This window comes from Perissodus microlepis, chromosome 17 (genome assembly GCF_051167445.1).
Source record: "Perissodus microlepis isolate ML-2025 ecotype Zambia chromosome 17, ASM5116744v1, whole genome shotgun sequence".
NCBI classification, from domain to species: domain Eukaryota; kingdom Metazoa; phylum Chordata; class Actinopteri; order Cichliformes; family Cichlidae; genus Perissodus; species Perissodus microlepis.
Window position 1 is genome coordinate 6,980,530 of NC_140477.1, and position 19,611 is coordinate 7,000,140.

The following is a 19,611-nucleotide window of genomic DNA, read 5'->3' on the forward strand; positions in this document are numbered from 1 at the left end:
ACTATTTGTGGAGAAATTTCTCAATTTGTGTTTCAAATCTCAGAAGTTTGGGTTATATCTCAGATCTGAGTTTGGTTTTTAAACCCTTAGTTAAGCATCTGCATCTCACTTTTGCTCTATGTCACTGTGGACAAGCTGCAGAGCCACTGTCAGGCCTATAAATAAGATAATGATAGCATTCAATATAGGATTTCAGCATATTATAATATCATTGCATCATAATCCTGTTCCAAACAGTAAACAGTGAGCAATGTTGTATAGCTGAGATAACAGCATAATCAAAAAGTGACAACCCATTTTATTACAGTAGACGAAACTTGTAAACCACATAACTAAAATGATACCAGAGATAAGTGACAGGTGCATGTATGAAAACCAAACAGTCACATACACACACACACACACACACACACACACACACACACACACACACACACGTTTAAACAGGTCATCACTTGCATCCATTACTTTGTCTTACTTTTGCTTTAGCTGTCTACCAAGTGTAACAGTGAGTTGGTGAATTTGTAGACAAAACCAGTCAGTGCTGTTACTACAGACGGGTATCAATACAAATACAGATTGCAGGAGTAATGCAACTTTTTCCCTTAAAATTCGCAGCTAAGTTGTTTCACACATGAACTTCACACAACCTTATTCAAAGTTGTGTGAAGTTCATCTGTGGCGCACATCACGAAGAGTCTACTTCCGATGCATTCATGCTAGTGGAAATACAGGGTACATTACAGGTGAAAGCACCAGAATGTTAGCTGTGCTTTTTGCCCATCAGTGCAATCTACTGACTTTGTATCAGGAAGCAGTGAAATAGATAAATACTGCCTACTATTTGTGCTCCCACATGTTCCTCTGTTGGCTGGTTGACTCGGGGCTGCAGAGCACATGTGAAAGGGGCTTTAGATTTTTCATTACAACTGAAAATTACTGTAATTGCTTTATTATTGTAAAACTGAACTGAAGTCAGTCTTAATTTCACTTCGACCAAGCACATTGTATTTTCCGCTTTGTATGTAACAACAACAACAAAACAAACCAAAACAAAAAAAACACAGACCTATGTATAAATGCACAGCCTAGGACACGATACAGTACAAGTTTGACGTAGACGGATCTTCTTTTCATTTGCTGAATGGACAAATCCTAAAACCCAGTCAGAGGTAACCACAAATGGTCAGTCAGCTTTCTTTGTTAACCTGGGCTTTTTGATTCAGGCATGTTCATAAAAAAAGAGGTTGTTTGACTCTTCTTCAGCACAAAAAGAACCTACTCATTTCAAACAGAGGGAACAGGTTGGGGAGACATATGAAGGTTCTGGCAAATTACAGCACAGGTCCTGAGCAAATGTGATGAATGTAGTTCAAATATGAATCTATTGCTAATCTCTCACATTATAGCTGCACATTAGAGCTTCAAACTCGATATGTTTAAAAATGATGCTAAACAAGACCAATCAGTTTTCATAATGAAGTTAAAAAAAAAACAACAACAAAAATACTTGGCCAAGTGAAATTAACCAATTCATTAAAGATTTTCTGAGATTGAGATTTATATATATATATATATATATATATATACAGGGAGTGCAGAATTATTAGGCAAGTTGTATTTTTGAGGAATAATTTTATTATTGAACAACAACCATGTTCTCAATGAACCCAAAAAACTCATTAATATCAAAGCTGAATGTTTTTGGAAGTAGTTTGTAGTTTGTTTTTAGTTTTAGCTATTTTAGGGGGATATCTGTGTGTGCAGGTGACTATTACTGTGCATAATTATTAGGCAACTTAACAAAAAACAAATATATACCCATTTCAATTATTTATTTTCACCAGTGAAACCAATATAACATCTCCACATTCACAAATATACATTTCTGACATTCAAAAACAAAACAAAAACAAATCAGCGACCAATATAGCCACCTTTCTTTGCAAGGACACTCAAAAGCCTGCCATCCATGGATTCTGTCAGTGTTTTGATCTGTTCACCATCAACATTGCGTGCAGCAGCAACCACAGCCTCCCAGACACTGTTCAGAGAGGTGTACTGTTTTCCCTCCTTGTAAATCTCACATTTGATGATGGACCACAGGTTCTCAATGGGGTTCAGATCAGGTGAACAAGGAGGCCATGTCATTAGTTTTTCTTCTTTTATACCCTTTCTTGCCAGCCACGCTGTGGAGTACTTGGACGCGTGTGATGGAGCATTGTCCTGCATGAAAATCATGTTTTTCTTGAAGGATGCAGACTTCTTCCTGTACCACTGCTTGAAGAAGGTGTCTTCCAGAAACTGGCAGTAGGACTGGGAGTTGAGCTTGACTCCATCCTCAACCCGAAAAGGCCCCACAAGCTCATCTTTGATGATACCAGCCCAAACCAGTACTCCACCTCCACCTTGCTGGCGTCTGAGTCGGACTGGAGCTCTCTGCCCTTTACCAATCCAGCCACGGGCCCATCCATCTGGCCCATCAAGACTCACTCTCATTTCATCAGTCCATAAAACCTTAGAAAAATCAGTCTTGAGATATTTCTTGGCCCAGTCTTGACGTTTCAGCTTGAGTGTCTTGTTCAGTGGTGGTCGTCTTTCAGCCTTTCTTACCTTGGCCATGTCTCTGAGTATTGCACACCTTGTGCTTTTGGGCACTCCAGTGATGTTGCAGCTCTGAAATATGGCCAAACTGGTGGCAAGTGGCATCTTGGCAGCTGCACGCTTGACTTTTCTCAGTTCATGGGCAGTTATTTTGCGCCTTGGTTTTTCCACACGCTTCTTGCGACCCTGTTGACTATTTTGAATGAAACGCTTGATTGTTCGATGATCACGCTTCAGAAGCTTTGCAATTTTGAGACTGCTGCATCCCTCTGCAAGATATCTCACTACTTTTGACTTTTCTGAGCCTGTCAAGTCCTTCTTTTGACCCATTTTGCCAAAGGAAAGGACATTGCCTAATAATTATGCACACCTGATATAGGGTGTTGATGTCATTAGACCACACCTCTTCTCATTACAGAGATGCACATCACCTAATATGCTTAATTGGTAGTAGGCTTTCGAGCCTATACAGCTTGGAGTAAGACAACATGCATGAGGAGGATGATGTGGACAAAATACTCATTTGCCTAATAATTCTGCACTCCCTGTATATGCATACACCAATCTGTATTAACTTGCTGTAGTGTCAGCGATGTGCAGTAAGTTCATTTTACGCATCACCAGCTTAATGCATGGAAATTCCTGACAGCATGTTATTGTGCAGTTGTGCAGTTGCATGTTATTGCAACTGCACAGCCTCATTCATGATCTTACTTACAACATAGTTATGGATACACTCTGTGTTTATACACCACTTTCCATTATATCATTACTTATTATTAATCTCTGGCTGTCTTCCACAGTGTATCTTTTGTCCTGTCGCCCTCCCCTCATTCACAATGGTCCTGCAGATGGCTGCCCCTGCGGCCATCTGAGGGACCAGTATTCTTCCTGTTAAAAGGGAGTTTTTCCTTCCCGCTGTCACCAAGTGCTCACTCATCGGTGGCTGTCTGATTGTTGGGGTTTTCTCTATATTATTGTAGTGTCTATGAGGACCTATGAGGCAACTGTTTTTGTGATTTGGCACTATATAAATAAAACCAGTTTGGTTTGAGAGGTCCGTATGCATAAACACACTACCCCAGAAAAGATTCTTTATAGCTAGTATATAGCTAGCTATTTTAGTTCCCATATTGTTACCATGGTGATGTAGCCAGGTTGAAAGAGAGTGCCCTTCGTGACTTTGAATGCGCTGGCTTTAGGCTGTAAACCTCCCTGACCCATCAATCTCACTGCATAATACATTACTTGGTCTTCTGGTCAAAATAATTCAAAAATAATACAGTCCATCAATAGTGTGTTCATTGGGGCACAATGGCTTAGTCAGAAATGAAAAGGAGAGTCCTCTTTAGTTCAAGGGAGACCTTTTTTTTTTTTTTCTTTTTTATACCCTAATCTGCCAAATCTGATTCAGCCTTTAACACTTGGGCTCACATAAACAAACGCACACAGTCAGGCTTTAAAGGCTATTGTGGGGCCAAAATTAGGCAAACCGAGCCAAATTACTATTCCTGAATAGTACACATTGCTGAGTATAACAAAAACACTCAACCTTTGCTGCCCTCAGCCCACCTGCCCTGCCTCTTCACAAACTCGACAAAAAATTAAAAAAATAAATAAATAAATATAAAAAAGCTGCAAAAACAAAAACAGTTGAGTCGTCGCAGCCTCTTCTGTCGCTGCCTACGCTCGCAGTGTGGAGGTGGGAGCTGAATTATCTACCTGACCTGACTCACACAGAGCCAGATTCTTATGAAATCCCTCTTACAGGTTACTGGGTACACGCAAACAAAATCTTTGTTCATCAGTACCCTCTCTTGTCTTTTGAATTCAATTACCCAAAAAGCACGGCCGACCCTGAAACACACAGGTAAAAAAAAAAATACTCATTAGGCTCTAGGAGAACAAAATAAGTCTCCAAGTCTTCCCGTCTCTCTTCCACTTTACTGCAGAAAACAGCCTGGTGTTCTTCTTATTTTTCGGGGCAGTGTATTCATCTTCCCCCTTGCTAATTGGCTGCTAATAAGAGACTTCTGGCATACTGCCAGTTCAGTTTTAAAGGAGAAAAACACAATGAGACACAAATCATGATCCGCACACACACACACACACACACAAGCAAACATGGAATCGTGCACAAATATATAAACATGCACACAAATCCACATTATGTGTCTCTCACTCTGCAGCACACTTGTTTTAATTGCCCTCCTGACACTAACTGTAATAAACTGTAGTTCTTAAAGGGGATCTATTATGCTCATTTTCAACTCCGTGTTTTTACTGTCGTGCTTTCTAGAACAGTAGCTTCGCATGATCCTTACACCTTAACTTACACAAAGTTCATCCTCAGTTCATCCACTGTCAAAAAAGAAGCTGTTTTCCATCCTCTGCCTTTAATAAATCCTTCTTTTGATTGGTTGCCTCACATAAACAAAATGATTTTTACAGTATTAAAGGGATACCTTGTAAATGCTACTTGTAATAATGAGATTGTATTACTATTACTTTAAACATTGAGCATGTTTGATATGGGCATTCATTAATGTTGCAGTATATATTTGACAGAAAATATTGAAAAGAACAACGGGTCCATGATAAATACAGCGTGACATTCCATAGCTCGTGTATGGATGCTTTTACAGGGACACACTAAGAAGATGAAACATTCCCTCCAGTTTTCACATTTGTTGACGCAGCCTGGCACGCAACTCTGTTCTGTTATCTATTCTGCAATGTCGCTCCGCGGCAGAATAATTGCCTTCTGGGAGGAATTGACTTTTTAGATGAGGATATGCCCCAGTGAAATCTGTTGTGAGTGATGCTCTGTATAATTCTTTGAATGTAGAAGGAGCCCAGAAAGAAAGAAATCACTGCAACTGGACTGCTTCCTGGAATATGTTGTGTTACATTCAAAGTTGTTGCTCCACAAATTAATATACTAAGTATACACTCGCTGGCTACTTTATTAGGTATATCTTTTTAACTGCTGTTAAAACCTGTCACCAGGGCCATTAGTCTTAAAGGCAGGTGTGTGAGTGAAAGACATGCAATTACAGAGATAGATGGTGCTCTTTTTAACTACTAAGCAAAGTAAATTAATAAATGACACTTAATATCCAGAGCTCATTATCTTTAATACTTAAATTATTACCTCTATGTTGTGATTAAAGGGTTTTTTTCCCTCTTCTGTTTCATAAGATCAATGTCACAGTGAGTTAAGTGGCAGAAATGTAATTTTGGAACAAACAGACTTTAATTATGCATGCCAGCATTAAAAAAAAGAAAAAACCCTGCAGCCCTCCTCTAATACCCTTTGAAAGAAAAAACACTGAGGCTAATCAGCCGTACAGCTCCATCAGTGTCTTCATCTGACAGCAATTCAACAGCTAATACTCAAGCGTTTGTGATAAACTTTGCACTGCAGCCAAAACAGGGGACTGAACTCTAAAATCATTCACTTGCACGTGCTTGTGTGAGTGCGTCTGTGTGCTTTGCATATTGCTGTCAAAAGAAAGCCTCGAGCAAACACTTACATGACGGATATGTTTTGAGAGAACCCTGCAAAGTCAGGCAACACGCTGTCTTCTGCCAGTAACAATGTGTTTACCAATGAGTGCAAATAATTGCCTCTGATTACAGAAAAAAGCAAAAGGTAAAGATGAAAATGTCACATTTATCCAGCAGGCATCAAGAAGCTTGTGCCGCATCTGCAGTGATAACTGCCAAAAGGTTGTGGAAGTTGAACAGCAACAATACAGAACATTATCAGTGCGCATAATCAGTTATTAAATCTGATCTCTGTGCGTGGCTGGGAGTTATCTGTGATAATATGACCAGTCAGGAGAAGCAGAAGTAGTGAGTAGAAAATAAAAGCTGTTATAGAGATCAATATGAGATTAGAAAACCGAAGTAAGTAGCTAAAAGAATGAAATGCTTGCTCAATATTCATATTTTTGTACTAAGAGAAATTAAACAGTACTCATTTTAGACGGACAACTTTTGTTGTTGGTGTTAAAAAATAAATAAAATTAAATAAAAACACGGCTCGGATCATGCAGAAGGTGTTAAGTGATTTCGTGTCACAGCATCCTCTTCTCGCCTGTACGGGATTATTCTCACCTCGAGCAATTATTGGTTCTCCGAGGGCAGGTGGAATGGGGTGCTGACTCAGCAGATCAGATCTCGTTTCCATATTTCCATATATAACGTATAAGCAGGCGTTAGGAGATGGAAACACGCATAGTGTTTATTTTCACTGAGAAAGTAGCGGCCTCCTGGAGCTTCTCGGCTACATAACGGAAACTTCTGATGAGCAGTCCGTGACTGCCAAGAGCTGTTTGTACACGCTGATGCAAGCAGCTGCAAATTAGCCAGCTCTGTTTAATTTGTGCTTATGCCCTCTTGCTTCACAGTTTGCACCCCTTTTCATGCTCCCCTCACTGTAATCATTCAACAAGTTTCTTCTTCAAACAAAATGTAACTAGCACCTTAATGACTGCATCAGTATTAATCTAGAGTCCACCAAAGTATTGATCTCATTGCAGAGCGATCATGTTTTTGAAAGACTCAACATTCTCATTCTCCACCAACTTGTTGCTATGGGAGACCGCTGATTCTGCTGATCAGCATGATGAAATTTGAGCTATTAATACAAACTATCTGAATACAAAGATTCCCTGCAGACACAGAAATGTAAGGACTAATCCACTCCCACAGAAAAGAACTTAACTCCCACATGATAGCTACTGAGAATGACCGGAAACTGAGTAATACATGGCAAGATGTGCAACTGCGCTGCTCATTTTGTCATCGGAACATGATGAACTTCACATGCAGTGCTGAACCCCTCCCACCCCCGTTGTCTGATGGCTTAAACCACCTACATGATTGTGTAGGTGTGAGAAATTAAAAGCAATGAGTTAAGCAAATGGGGTTCTCACCAGTGTTGGATCCAGACAAGTTGTACCTAGAATTGGCCTTTTTGATGATGTTCTCATGGATCTGGGACCATTCGCTCTCAGTGTTACACCTGGGACACACACACAAAAAGAAAATTACTGCAGATTTGCACAAACGCTCCACAAAGAGTCCGGTAAATATCCTTGAAAGTGAGTAAGTATTGATGGTGCTTAGGCCGAGCAAAACCAAAACTGCTGAATCCTACACTTCATATAACAAGAAGCATTTTTTGCATTAATTCTTCATTTGTGAAAAAGGCACACCTCTTTGAAATTCCATGAACCCACTCTGTAGAAAAAGCTTGCTGTTGGAAATTGAAAGCATCATCACTGCTCTTCCCATCCAAGCCACAATGTTTGAAGTAACAAATGTTTTTACCCTTGAAAAGCAGCTGAGTTTCTGTTACGCTGCCCAACCACTTTCTTGAAATTCACTGTATATGTGACATGTGACCAAAAGCTGCTTTTTGTTGAGTGTATTTAACACTTAACGGTGGCGTGACAGAAAAAAAAAATCAGCTTTTCAATGACGTCTTTTCTGGATTCAACTCACAAAACAATTAGGTCACAACTTTCATGCTAGTCCAACTAAAACCTGTTGTTGCCTCAGGTGTGAAGAAAGTGGCTGCATGTTCTTGTGAGCAAAGTACATTTGGCCAGTTACTCTGATGCTGCTATAATTTAGGTCAAACTACTGTGTCAACAGATGCCTTTTCATCCCTGAGAGAATCACATAGACTTGACTGCAGTCATCTAAAGTGTAAAAGGAAAGGTGCATAATTTTGTTGGTCCAGATTAATGCTCGTGTACTCAGACTACTACTTACCTAAAAGATTTCCCTTTTGCATGTATGTCCCATATTACATAATATTTTTTAAAGAAAATATTTTCTTAAATCCAAAATTATATGAATACTCTCGTACACTCATAGTTAAATAAAATAAGACAAATATGCAATCTAAACTCAGACATAAAAAAATGAATCTTTACTCTGTCTTCTTGGAAAGCTTTATGGGTTTTTGTTCTCACGTGTTTTAAGTGTGCACTTTCAATCTGAAAGTTGAACCTTGAAATAAATCTGGTCTAGTACGCCCCATGCCCCCCTTTAGTCTCACCCTTGTTCACCTGTATGTAAAACATGTCGGCTGCTGTCAGCCTTCATTAACCCCTATCATGTAAACATGCTATCAAACTAAGTTAACAGTTCATCTGAATATTTTAATACAACTTCTGGGGGCTTCAGCCTTGTTGATAAGGTGCTTTGATGAAGGACTCCCACTCGCTTTTCCCCAGTAAAGCTTTTGATGCCTTACATTAGCTTAATAAATTACCCTTAAACACCACAGCTGGAGCTTCAGTGGTGCTGATTTTTAAAAGGCTGAATGGCAACTTTGAGACTTCCATGTTGTTCATCTGCTATAGATTGATTTTCAGCCCTGCCACTCTTTATATCATGCAAAACCTGCAAAATCATGCAAAACCTTCAACTAATAGCTCTTAGGTAATCAACTTGTTGGAGCACAACTACCTTTTTATGCTTTTCAAATTGTGTCATCTTTAGAATTTTTTGATTTAATTAAAGAAATGGGAGGAATTTTGTGTTTCTTTTTTTTTCTTTTAAAGTAACAGTGAATAACGATCTAATTTAAAATTGGTTCTTTGCTAAATTTGTCTTCTATGCGTAGACAATACACTGATTCATCACTTGAATCAAGTGTTTGTTTGTTTTGTTTTGTTTTTAATGCCTGAATGATTGACAGGTAAGTATTATGTAGATTAACATACAAAAAAAAACTTGGTGGTGTCTGTGCAATGCATCCATTCAGTCTATACATGTAGCTTGCCAACCAGTCTTGTGAGCAGTAAGTGAGAAATTAGCACTGCATCCTCACCTGCATATGTGATCACTTCTGCTTTCCAAAAACGAAAAAGTTTTGGAAAGAAAATGAATAAGGAAACGACACATCATGCTGAACAAAACTTTAGCACTGGTTCAGTGTTTAGAACAAAGAAGAATTCCTAAATAATAGTTCTTTACAGTCACTTACGTATAAACCTTTAGCAGGTGGTCATCCTTAGAGTCAGCAGTAAGTAGATCGGCAATGCTGACAACAGCACAGCCAAACGGCCGCCTGTACTGTACGTTGCACTGGTTCTTCTTCTCTCCTGCTCCCATCCTCCCTGCACAGACACACAAAGGTATCCACAGTAAGAACAGTATGAAAATGAAAGCCCGAGAGATTTTTAAGAACGTGAGTAGTACTCAGGAGAATAAAGAAGAAACATCACAACTCCTACCTATTCTTATGATGTGCACAACGATGTAGACATCTTTCCGTAGATCACTGCTTCCCAAATCCTGACAAACGATGCAGGAAAACATATTTAAGTGTCCGATCCAATTACTGTGAACAAGCTGAAGAGCACTGACACTGCTTTTATTTTTCAGCATAACAGTGCATGAGTTAAGTTAGCTTTATATAGCCTTAAATTGCTCCCAGTAAATCTTTTTTAACAAAATTCCGTGTTAACTACTCACCACAAATAGCGTGCATTGTCTTTCTGTCTTCTCTGGTGACTTGGGCAGCCCGCTCTTATTCAGCCTTACAAAGAACCTTTCACTGTACAAGTAAGTGGACAGACAGAGACAGGGAACACACACAGAGATAAATGTGGTCAGGAGTGATGGCTGAGTGTCACAGTAAACAACAGCATCCAAGTTTTTGATAACAGGAACAGAATAAAGATTAGACACTATGTCAAAAAATGTCAAGTGCAGAACAGTGGGCACTGGAGAAATCACTTCTAGGTTCAAACTTCACACTGAAGCTGCGTGAAACAGAATATGAGGCGGGAAAAGGGAAAAGAAAAACAGGCAGAAAGGGTTCAGAGGCAGAGGGATAGAGGTTTAGGAGAAAGATGCTGAAGAAAATCCCCAAAACAGAATGCCTGTAAAATATCTAACAAGAACATTCACATGTGGCTGAATGAAAGTGCTTTGCTGCATATTATGGATTATCTCTGACACATTTAAAGACAGTTACTAGGCTTTCATCAAAAAATCATAACTCAATCATAACTGCCAGACTAGATGGCATAAAACTTCTGGCTGTCACAGGGCTGTGCTGAGGACCAAGAGAGAAAAAGAAAACTTGTGAAAAACACTGTATATAGAATTTATACTATTTCAGGTTATAAAGCTCCTGCAATGCCCTTATCTCTTATGTGCATTTGTGGTGAGGAGCTCAGTCTTTTGTACAGGGCTCAGAGCAGAGACACATTGAAAGGAGCCAGTTGATGTGGTTGGGACGCCTGAGCAGAATGCCTCCTATGTGCCTTATAGGTGAGGAGTCCAGGTCATGGCCCAGGATATGTTGGCGAGACAACACCTCTAAGTGGGCTTGGGAGAGGGCAGCTCTGCTAGTCTGCTCCCATAACCTGATAGATAGATGGATGATGTTAAAATCTGGCATACAGCCAAGAACTAAGAGGTAAAAAAAAGTGAAATTTGAAGGTCACTATGACCTTTCACGGAATTCTCATCACTGCCAAGTCTTGGGAACACCCACAGGGAATTCCATTACATCTGGCCACAAACTCAAACTCAAACTCAAGAACGAACTTTTTTGTGGTCAAATGTTTCTTGGCGACCTTATGTCTATGGACATTTATACGCCATTCATGATTAAATCAAACTTTCCCAACATCTAATCATTTCAACTTTTAATCAGAGCGAACCCTTGGGCCAAAGCTGAAGAAATCCCCTCAAGGAATTCGTGAGATATCTCTCACAGTGGAACACGAACTCTGCATAACCAAAAAATTGCCTCATAATCTGGAATGAACCGTCTCAGAGTCTTGCCTCAAATGCCCCTCACGCCCATTTCTGTTCAGGCGGGAAATTAAGTGAATGTCGGGCAAAAAGACAGAAAGGACAGACACTGATCGCCTTTTCATTCTCTTTGTACTTTGTCCTTTATATCTCGCATACACTGTGTAAAAGAGGCAGCGGAGGCATCCTACTGGGCCCCTCTCATCCTGGCAGGCGAGCTGAGGGCTAATCCAGTTAGGTGACTTTCACAGTCCTCCGATAAGCAGAGAGAAAACCTTGTAATGCACCCACGCCTGACAATGAGCCAAGTCATTGGCACGGCTAGCAGAGCACGCTACAGTAGGCTCATTCAAACGAGAGCAGAACACACCACAAAAGATCACATATAGCTTGACCACAGTGCATACAAATACGATCGATTGGGATGTTTTGTAACTGTCAGAGGTATTAAAAGCTCCTGCTACAAGCTCAAAATTGTTTGGGCTCTGCAGTGATGTAAATAAGAGGCAGCTTCTCTTACTGTAATTCTGTGTTTTGTATATGTAGGGCAGTGGGTGCTCTTGTTTGAGTTAATTAGGCTTCTGATTATTAATTATACAAATGCTTATGATTTTTTATAAATGTATTCCTTCAGTAAAGTTTTCCTTTTCTCAGCCATACTGGAAGGAACCAGTTGATGTCCAATTTGATTTGAATGCAGTTGTTCCTCATTAGCTGCCCTCTGTAACTTTCCAGGCCATTTATCCGGCCATATGGAGACAGATTCCTATGCATTAGACATGAGACTTTGCGCCCGCTTTTCCTAATTAGTGCTCTATTGTTGAAACCCCAAATGCCAATTAACAGCCACTCCTGCAAACACAGACTCAAACAAGGTCTCCCTTCTTTTCAACACCCTTCCCTCGCCACCAGCTCACAGCCTCGCAGCTGCAGCGTGTTGATCGCCCGAGCCGAGGGGACCAACATCCCCCAGTGGGACCTTATCTCCCTCTATCACCACTCGCATTAACATAACGTAAATGGCCGATTTCCCGCCCCTCTGAGATCTTGCTGTTCCCCCTCCTAATATCGATGATGGCATTAGGAGCTGTGCACTCTTCCAATGAGTGGACGGCTGGAGGGGGAGGGGGTGTTCCAACTGAGGTGTTAACTGCTAAATAAATGAACTGTCACCACCTTGTAAATTGGTACTAAATAAATAAATACATCAAAATATACGTCTAAAAAGCCCCACAACAAAGCAGAAGAGGAAACCTTAGACCTTAAGCAATCTAAACACTGAATAGCCAGTGGCGCTGAGAGATCATGAAAGGGCGCATGGAGAACACTCAAGAGCAAATAATATTATTGCAATTTTTAGCATTTTGCAACGTGCCAGAATGACATAAATTGTGATTTATCACGGATTAAACTTTGTCAGTATAGGTTTTATCCAAAAGGATAAACCTATCTCACTTGATCATACCAGCACTGTCCCTAAAACCTGCCATAAATGTTGCCATAAGTCAGTCTGATATCAGTCTGCGATTAAATGAGGTCAACTTGGCAGTTGCATGCAGTCTGTTTCAGGCAATTAATTGTTGCAGCAAGTAACTGTGAAAAATCTAAAAATCACATATCTGTTGCTTTTACATTACATTTGCACTCAACAACATCCTGTTCTATAGGAATATAACCAGAGTACAACCGGCCAGCTGAGTCAAGTCCCCTCATGCTCATCCACAAACATGTTGGCGATCTGTCAGTTCTAAATTAGAGAGGAATCTCTCTGAGAGTGATTGCAATCAGTCTAGGTCCAGATGACTGCTTACAGAAAGGCTGCCTCCGATCAGCTGACCTTTGCAACTGCTTTGTAATCAAAGTGGTTGTAAGTGTGCAACATCCTCAAGCTCTGGGCAACCATTTAATCACCACAAGTTACAATTGGCCCTATTTTTACTGTGACTGAGCCACCAGCTTGCTCTGAATTAGGGGGTAGCTTTGTCAAGCTAAGTGTGTCCAGTGTCGGATGTTTTCAGCTGAGCTGATTTAATAAATTTTGTTCTGCTAACATCGTCTCAGGCCGGGAACAACAATGGAGATCTCTGTCCAGAAGAGCGCAGTCCTAGGAACAGCTAAGATACTGCGCAGGACCCTCAAGCTCCCAGGCCTCTGGTAGAGGACCCGAGCTTGAAGGATTAACCGCCCACAGGGGCGAGCGGGGAATTATATATATATATATATATATATATATATATATATATATATATATATATATATATATATATATATATATATATATAAAGAATATAGAGTAAAACCTACATGTTCACACAAGTCAAGGACCTTTGCAAGAAGTAAAATTCAACTTCTGAGGAGGGAAATATGAGCGTGTAAGACGGTTTGTGATGTGCGATCTTGGTGTCGAACAGCATCAGAACCCACAGCATGGGCCGTGAGCGCAGTACAGTACAACGCAGTGTGTTTGTGTGTGTGTGTGTGTCCTTCTGGAAAGCCTGACAAGGAGTCTGTACTGAACACAAAGAAGCTGCCATGGTGCACAGGGGATGATGGTGTTGGCATGGTATTGAGACAACGGGTCAGACCCCCCATCTGGTCTCGCGTGCACTCACACACACACACACACACACACACACACACACACACACACACACACACACACACACACACACACACACACACAGATAAACCACCAGCACAGAGGGAAGCAGCAAAATGGCTCTCTGCCAGCCAGATTGTGTAAATGAGTGCGTCTCTGTTTATGCATGTGACCAGACAGTGAGAGACACGTTGGCGAGCTGCCACTGCGAGATTTTCCTAAAAGACAACTGATGCAAGCAAACGCACTTGCAGACGTAGAAAATTAGAAGCATAAAGGCACTGTGGTTGAAGCCTCTGACTGCCTTTATCCCTCAAAATTGCAAGAAACCCCAAATTGTTGATTTAGGCAACAACATAAGTGGTTATGAGAAAAATATAGCTTTGTCTGTGTTCTCTCTTGCTGGATTGAGTTTGGATAAATTCACATTTCATTTGTGATGCATCATGAATTCCGAAGCTGCTGTTAAGTATATAATTTCAGCATTACTGAAGTGGACTTTACTCTACTCCAGAAAATGGATTTTTAATCCACTTCAAATATATATTTAAGCTTAGTGAGTGTAATTACTCATGCTCAGCTAAGGCACTCAATCTTTCAAAGAAGCAAGAAGATTGAAATAAAAGAGGAAAAAAATGATGACATAAAAAGAGTGACAGTTTAAAAGAAAGAACAAAAGTGCTTCAAGTGGAACATGATACGATGGCGCTGAAGACTAATTACCCACTTAACGACAAAAAAGTACCCACTTTCACTCTGAAAAAAACCTTAATTATTACTAAGCCATATATTTTACAGGGACACTAAAATTTTAAGAAATACAAGCGGTAGTAAAGTAAAATTAATTTAAAGCTATATTTTACCTAGATACAGATTTTAAGCTGGACCCTTCCTGAACCAACCCTCACATTTATCCAGGCCCAGGACCAGCACTAGGAATACGCTACCTTGTGAAACCCTGAGGGGGAATCGAACCAGGGTTCTTTCACATGTAAGCTTAACATGTTAACCAGTACCAAAGCTTATATTATGCAATAGTGAATTTTCATGTCCAGCAACCTGGAAAGAGGAGAACAAGAATGTGTTCTTCCATATTCATTTGAGGAACATTTCTTGGTAGTAATGGTCCTTATGCTTTCAGTGAGTAACATGTCTGGACTGCAGGCAGCCCACTTTAGCACACATAGACATTTACCTCCTGTTGTAATACACAAGTGCAGAACGTGTCTTAGCATTATCTTACTGAAATAAGCAAAGGTTTACCCCTGAAAAACATGCCAACTGGAGCATATACACTGCTCCAAAACATGTACGTGTTTTTCAGCATTAATGTTGCCTTCACAGATGCACGCGTTACTTTGTGAAATCCCCCCTCATCTCGCTAAAGTTGTTGGCTTTAAAAGTGGGTGCTGATAACAAATCACATGACATTACAGCTGTTTAGCCCACTGGTCAGACCACAGCACAGGTTTTCACTTTTCCTTTGAGACAAGTCCACAGAAGGTGGTCAGTTTCATGGGTCTTGTTTATTTATTTTTTTATTTTGACTCGCTTTTGTGGATGCAGTGACAAACTGTGTTCACTGACAATGGTCTGTATTTGTATAGCGCTTTACTTGGTCCTAAGGACCCCAAAGCGCTTTACACTATACACAATCATCCAACCATTCACACACACATTCACACACTGGTGATGGCAAGCTACAGTGTAGCCACAGCCACCCTGGGGCGCACTGACAGAGGCAAGGCTACCGGACACTGGCGCCACCGGGCCCTCTGACCACCACCAGTAGGCAACGGGTGAAGTGTCTTGCACGAGGACACAACGACCAAGACTGTCGGAGTCGGGGCTCGAACCGGCAACCTTCCGATTACAAGACAAACGCCCAACTCTTGAGCCACGATCGCCCCAATGGCTCAATGGCCCAATGGCCCGATCTGATACTGGGTTTTGGCCTTGTCCCTTGCACACCGATTTCTCTGGATACTCTCTGGATACTGAACTGATGAAAGCTTAGTTTGTCCTTACCCAGTTATTATGAATCAAAGTTTTAGCCAGTATTTTTTTTTTTAAGAATTTAATTTGTCCATCCTTTTGTTGCTCCTGTCCACAACTTAGAAACTAGTTGAAAATGTGTATTTCCTAAACAAACACAATAACATCTTTCAGTTCAAAATTTCAATGGTTTACTCAGCATCCCAGCCTGTGATAGACTGATGACCTGTCCAGGGTGTACCACGCGCTGTAACTCTATGACAGTTATAGCTCTATTTTTCTCTCAGATTAATAACATCATTGCAACCAAACAAAATGGCAAACTTGTAAAAAAGAAAAGATAGCGCCTTGCTTCTTTTGTGCTATAATTCTTCAGGAACGGTGGAAACCGCAGCTATTTTCATGTAAAGTTTAAAGAAACTTGCCAGCAATATGGATGAATCATAAATTGGATTACAATAGAAACTGAAGTAGGGCTACTGGATAATAATAGAGAGTAATAATTTAAAAAAAAAAAAAAGAGAGTCCTATCAACACCATTCTAATTCCTCTGATGTGACCCTGCGGGGCGGAGAGTATTCTCACACAAGCACGACTTATCAAAAGAAGTTTCAGTGCTGCTGTGCTCATTTTTCAACCCACTCGCTTTTCTTTTGCCTGACAAATTCGCTCGTTTGTGACATGAAACAAAATTTCTTCACTTTAAACTTTGAAACCAGGGAGTTTCAACACAGTCTTCCATTTGGGCAACACCCTGTCAGGAGAACAGTGTGGTATCTGCTGGTGTGTAAGCATGTATGCAAGTAACACATGCAACCTCCCAGGGCACCAGCTTTTCACATGGACATTTTTTTCCTAAAAATAAATAAAGAAATAAAATAACATGGCCTTGTCCAATTTTGTGTGTTCAAGTGCACTTTAATAACCTGCTTCATTTAATAAATCTTCATGAATATAATTAAGAGCAGTCCAAGGGGAGCCATTTGGCACAGGGCGTTCACAATCAACAGAGAGGCTCATTTGCATTTCGCTCTCCCACAGGATTTAATGCCATAAACCATACAACCTTATGAACAAGCAAGGAACTGTTTTCCTGCGGCCTACAATCCAAGAAAACAACATACAAGCTGATAAATCAAGCTGCTTGGTCTAAAAACACACTGTAAAGACCAAAAATAAATAAATCATAACATGTCACACTTCATCACATCACTCAGAAAGTTTTGGTTTGAGTTCAAATTTACAAGTATCCAATTTCCACCGATACAATGGCGTTAAATGAAACTGGCATTCTAGTTCTCAACATGCTAAAACAACAAAAAAGAGAAAGAAAAAATGTTAAATAAATAAATTAAATGAAAATTAAATAATGTCTCTTTGTAGACTTGTGGTTAGGCGACCTGGTAAAAATGACACGGTCTATATTCACCAAACATAAGCACGTAACAACCTAAATTTAGCTAATGAGCTAACAGTTTGGCTAATGGCAAGACGTACATCCTGTAATGCTGACGCTAGTATGGGCCTCTCGTCATGGTAAGAATGACACTTTTCCCTTTACACTTAGTTCAGCCATTAAAGATAATGCAACCCAAGTTGCCCAGTTTTGGAAAAACTTCATTTTTCCAAAACTGGGCAACTTGTACCAAAACAATCTAGCTACACAAACAGCACTACAGGCTAGATGTAGTGCCTTTTCAAAAATATTTGATTTTTGAAAAGGCCCAATTAGAATCATAAAGGCGTATTGCCTGTAAAGTCTCTACCTGAGTGGCCGGTTCTCCCGTCCATCATAAATGTGAAAGAAGACTTCCAGCTCCTCCCCCAGATTAGCGCTCATTAGACTCTTCACGTGGACAAACAGATGATGGGTGCTAGCAGGGGTGGATGTCTCCTTCTTACGATGTCGGTGTTCCATCTGCAGGCGAGAGAAGAAAATCAGCACAAGCAGATTTCTCTATATAAAGGAAACCGTTATATATTACGGTTTAGCTGTAATTATGCAAACTGGGAAAAATTCAAATAAACAAGAAAACAACTTGAAACAAGAACAGCCGCAATTGAAATACAGAGTTACAGAGGTGGATTCAAAGAAGGTTAAAAACTCATAACCTCTCAAATCAAAGCTGCTGTATTAGTGATGAATTCAATAACAGGTAATATTCCCCTGAGTCTTCTCACTGTAGGCAGAAGGACTGATTTGAATTTGCATATATTTGAAGAGCAGAAAGATATGGATGTTGATATACATCAGGCTAATATAAGATGTAATACTGCAGGCTGGCAGCTCAGAGGCTAAAATGTGGGAGTTGAAGCTGCACTGTCTGGCTCTTTCTTTGTTGCAGCCTTTATGCCAATACATCAACTCAGACTGGTGTTTAAGCAGCACACTTGCCGAGCATTTAGAGTGATGTGCAAGACTCTTGAGCCACCCCTCATTAAGTTACATTTTTCTTTTAAAGAACCACACTCATTTCTTGTGATGTATCTGGTACTTTAGTTGATTCATCTACTGTTCTCTGAAGCTTCATCAGGAATGACCTCTTGGCTTCTCAGTGGAAGGCTGGCTGTCAAGAAGCCATTCTTAAAGAAGGCAATATGTATGGAAAAGGTCAGGAGGGAGCCTCTACAGGCATCTGTAAAACACAGTAGAAGCTATGTCAAGGTTTGGGGCTGTTAGGTTTTTGTCAAAATTGATGGAATTATGATTGCAAAAAAGTACTCTCAGATTTAGTTCCACCATGCTGTATCATCTGGAAGGCGTTTGAACTTTGTAATGTCCTCTCCAGGTAAGAAACCTTGAGAACTATACCTGAAGACTACTTTAATTACAAAAGCTGACTGAGAATTCAGTCTGTGTATACAAAATACTGACTTTCAAGCTTGTGAAAGTCTATAAATTTGGATTTTCCCTTATATGTTGTGTTTCTATGCATGTCTGCCTGTTTCAATAAATGGCAACAACATGGGCAAGACCTCCGCACAGCACTTTATCTTTAAGGAGGCCAAATTGGGGGTTTTTGACAGAAAGAAGCAGAAAGCAACATCTTAAACATTGCGATTCACACAAACGTTTAAAAAAAATAAAAGTCAAATAGTTCAACACAATTACAGATCTCAGTGCTTTAGTGGTGGATGATATTACTTGCCATATTACATCAATCTGTACCAAAAAGATCAATAAGGCCTCATACAGGATGGTGTGGTGTGTGTACACACATTAGAGCTCTGTTTATAAAAGGTTCATCATAATCTGCTGTCAACAGCCAAAAATACACACGCGCACAACACACACATATACACAAATATACACAAATATACACAAAGCACCAGATGGCCACTAGAGCCACTGCCAAATTTGGCCTCACATCCACTTCTGTTGTAAAACATAAGAAAATCGGAAGGAGGGGAGCAAGAGATGGGGATCAGGACAGAAGAAAGGGAAACGGATAAAGACAATGCAAGAACTGAGTGTAGTAAAGCTTCACCACAAAACAACACACACACAGTATATTAATAGTGGATATAATATGTTTTACAGGATTATAATGATGGTTTGGTTGTCAAATTTAAATAGTGTTGCATTGTACAGCATAGGTGACTGAAATGCACTTGTCGGA

General features: G+C 40.1%; 1 protein-coding gene across 4 annotated transcripts in view; it reads right to left on the bottom strand.

Moving 5' to 3' along the window:
- Positions 1 to 19,611, bottom strand: part of dock4b (dedicator of cytokinesis 4b) — a 135,686-nt gene that overhangs the window by 64,300 nt on the left and 51,775 nt on the right. For all 4 annotated transcript variants that reach the window (XM_084910345.1, XM_084910343.1, XM_084910344.1 and 1 more), the window contains exons 8-12: positions 17,758 to 17,909; positions 10,105 to 10,186; positions 9,864 to 9,924; positions 9,614 to 9,746; positions 7,548 to 7,636 (exon numbers count right to left, since the gene is read on the bottom strand). In XM_084910345.1, the coding sequence (XP_084766471.1) occupies positions 7,548 to 7,636; positions 9,614 to 9,746; positions 9,864 to 9,924; positions 10,105 to 10,186; positions 17,758 to 17,909 (517 nt within the window). The remainder of the gene's footprint in view (positions 1 to 7,547; positions 7,637 to 9,613; positions 9,747 to 9,863; positions 9,925 to 10,104; positions 10,187 to 17,757; positions 17,910 to 19,611) is intronic.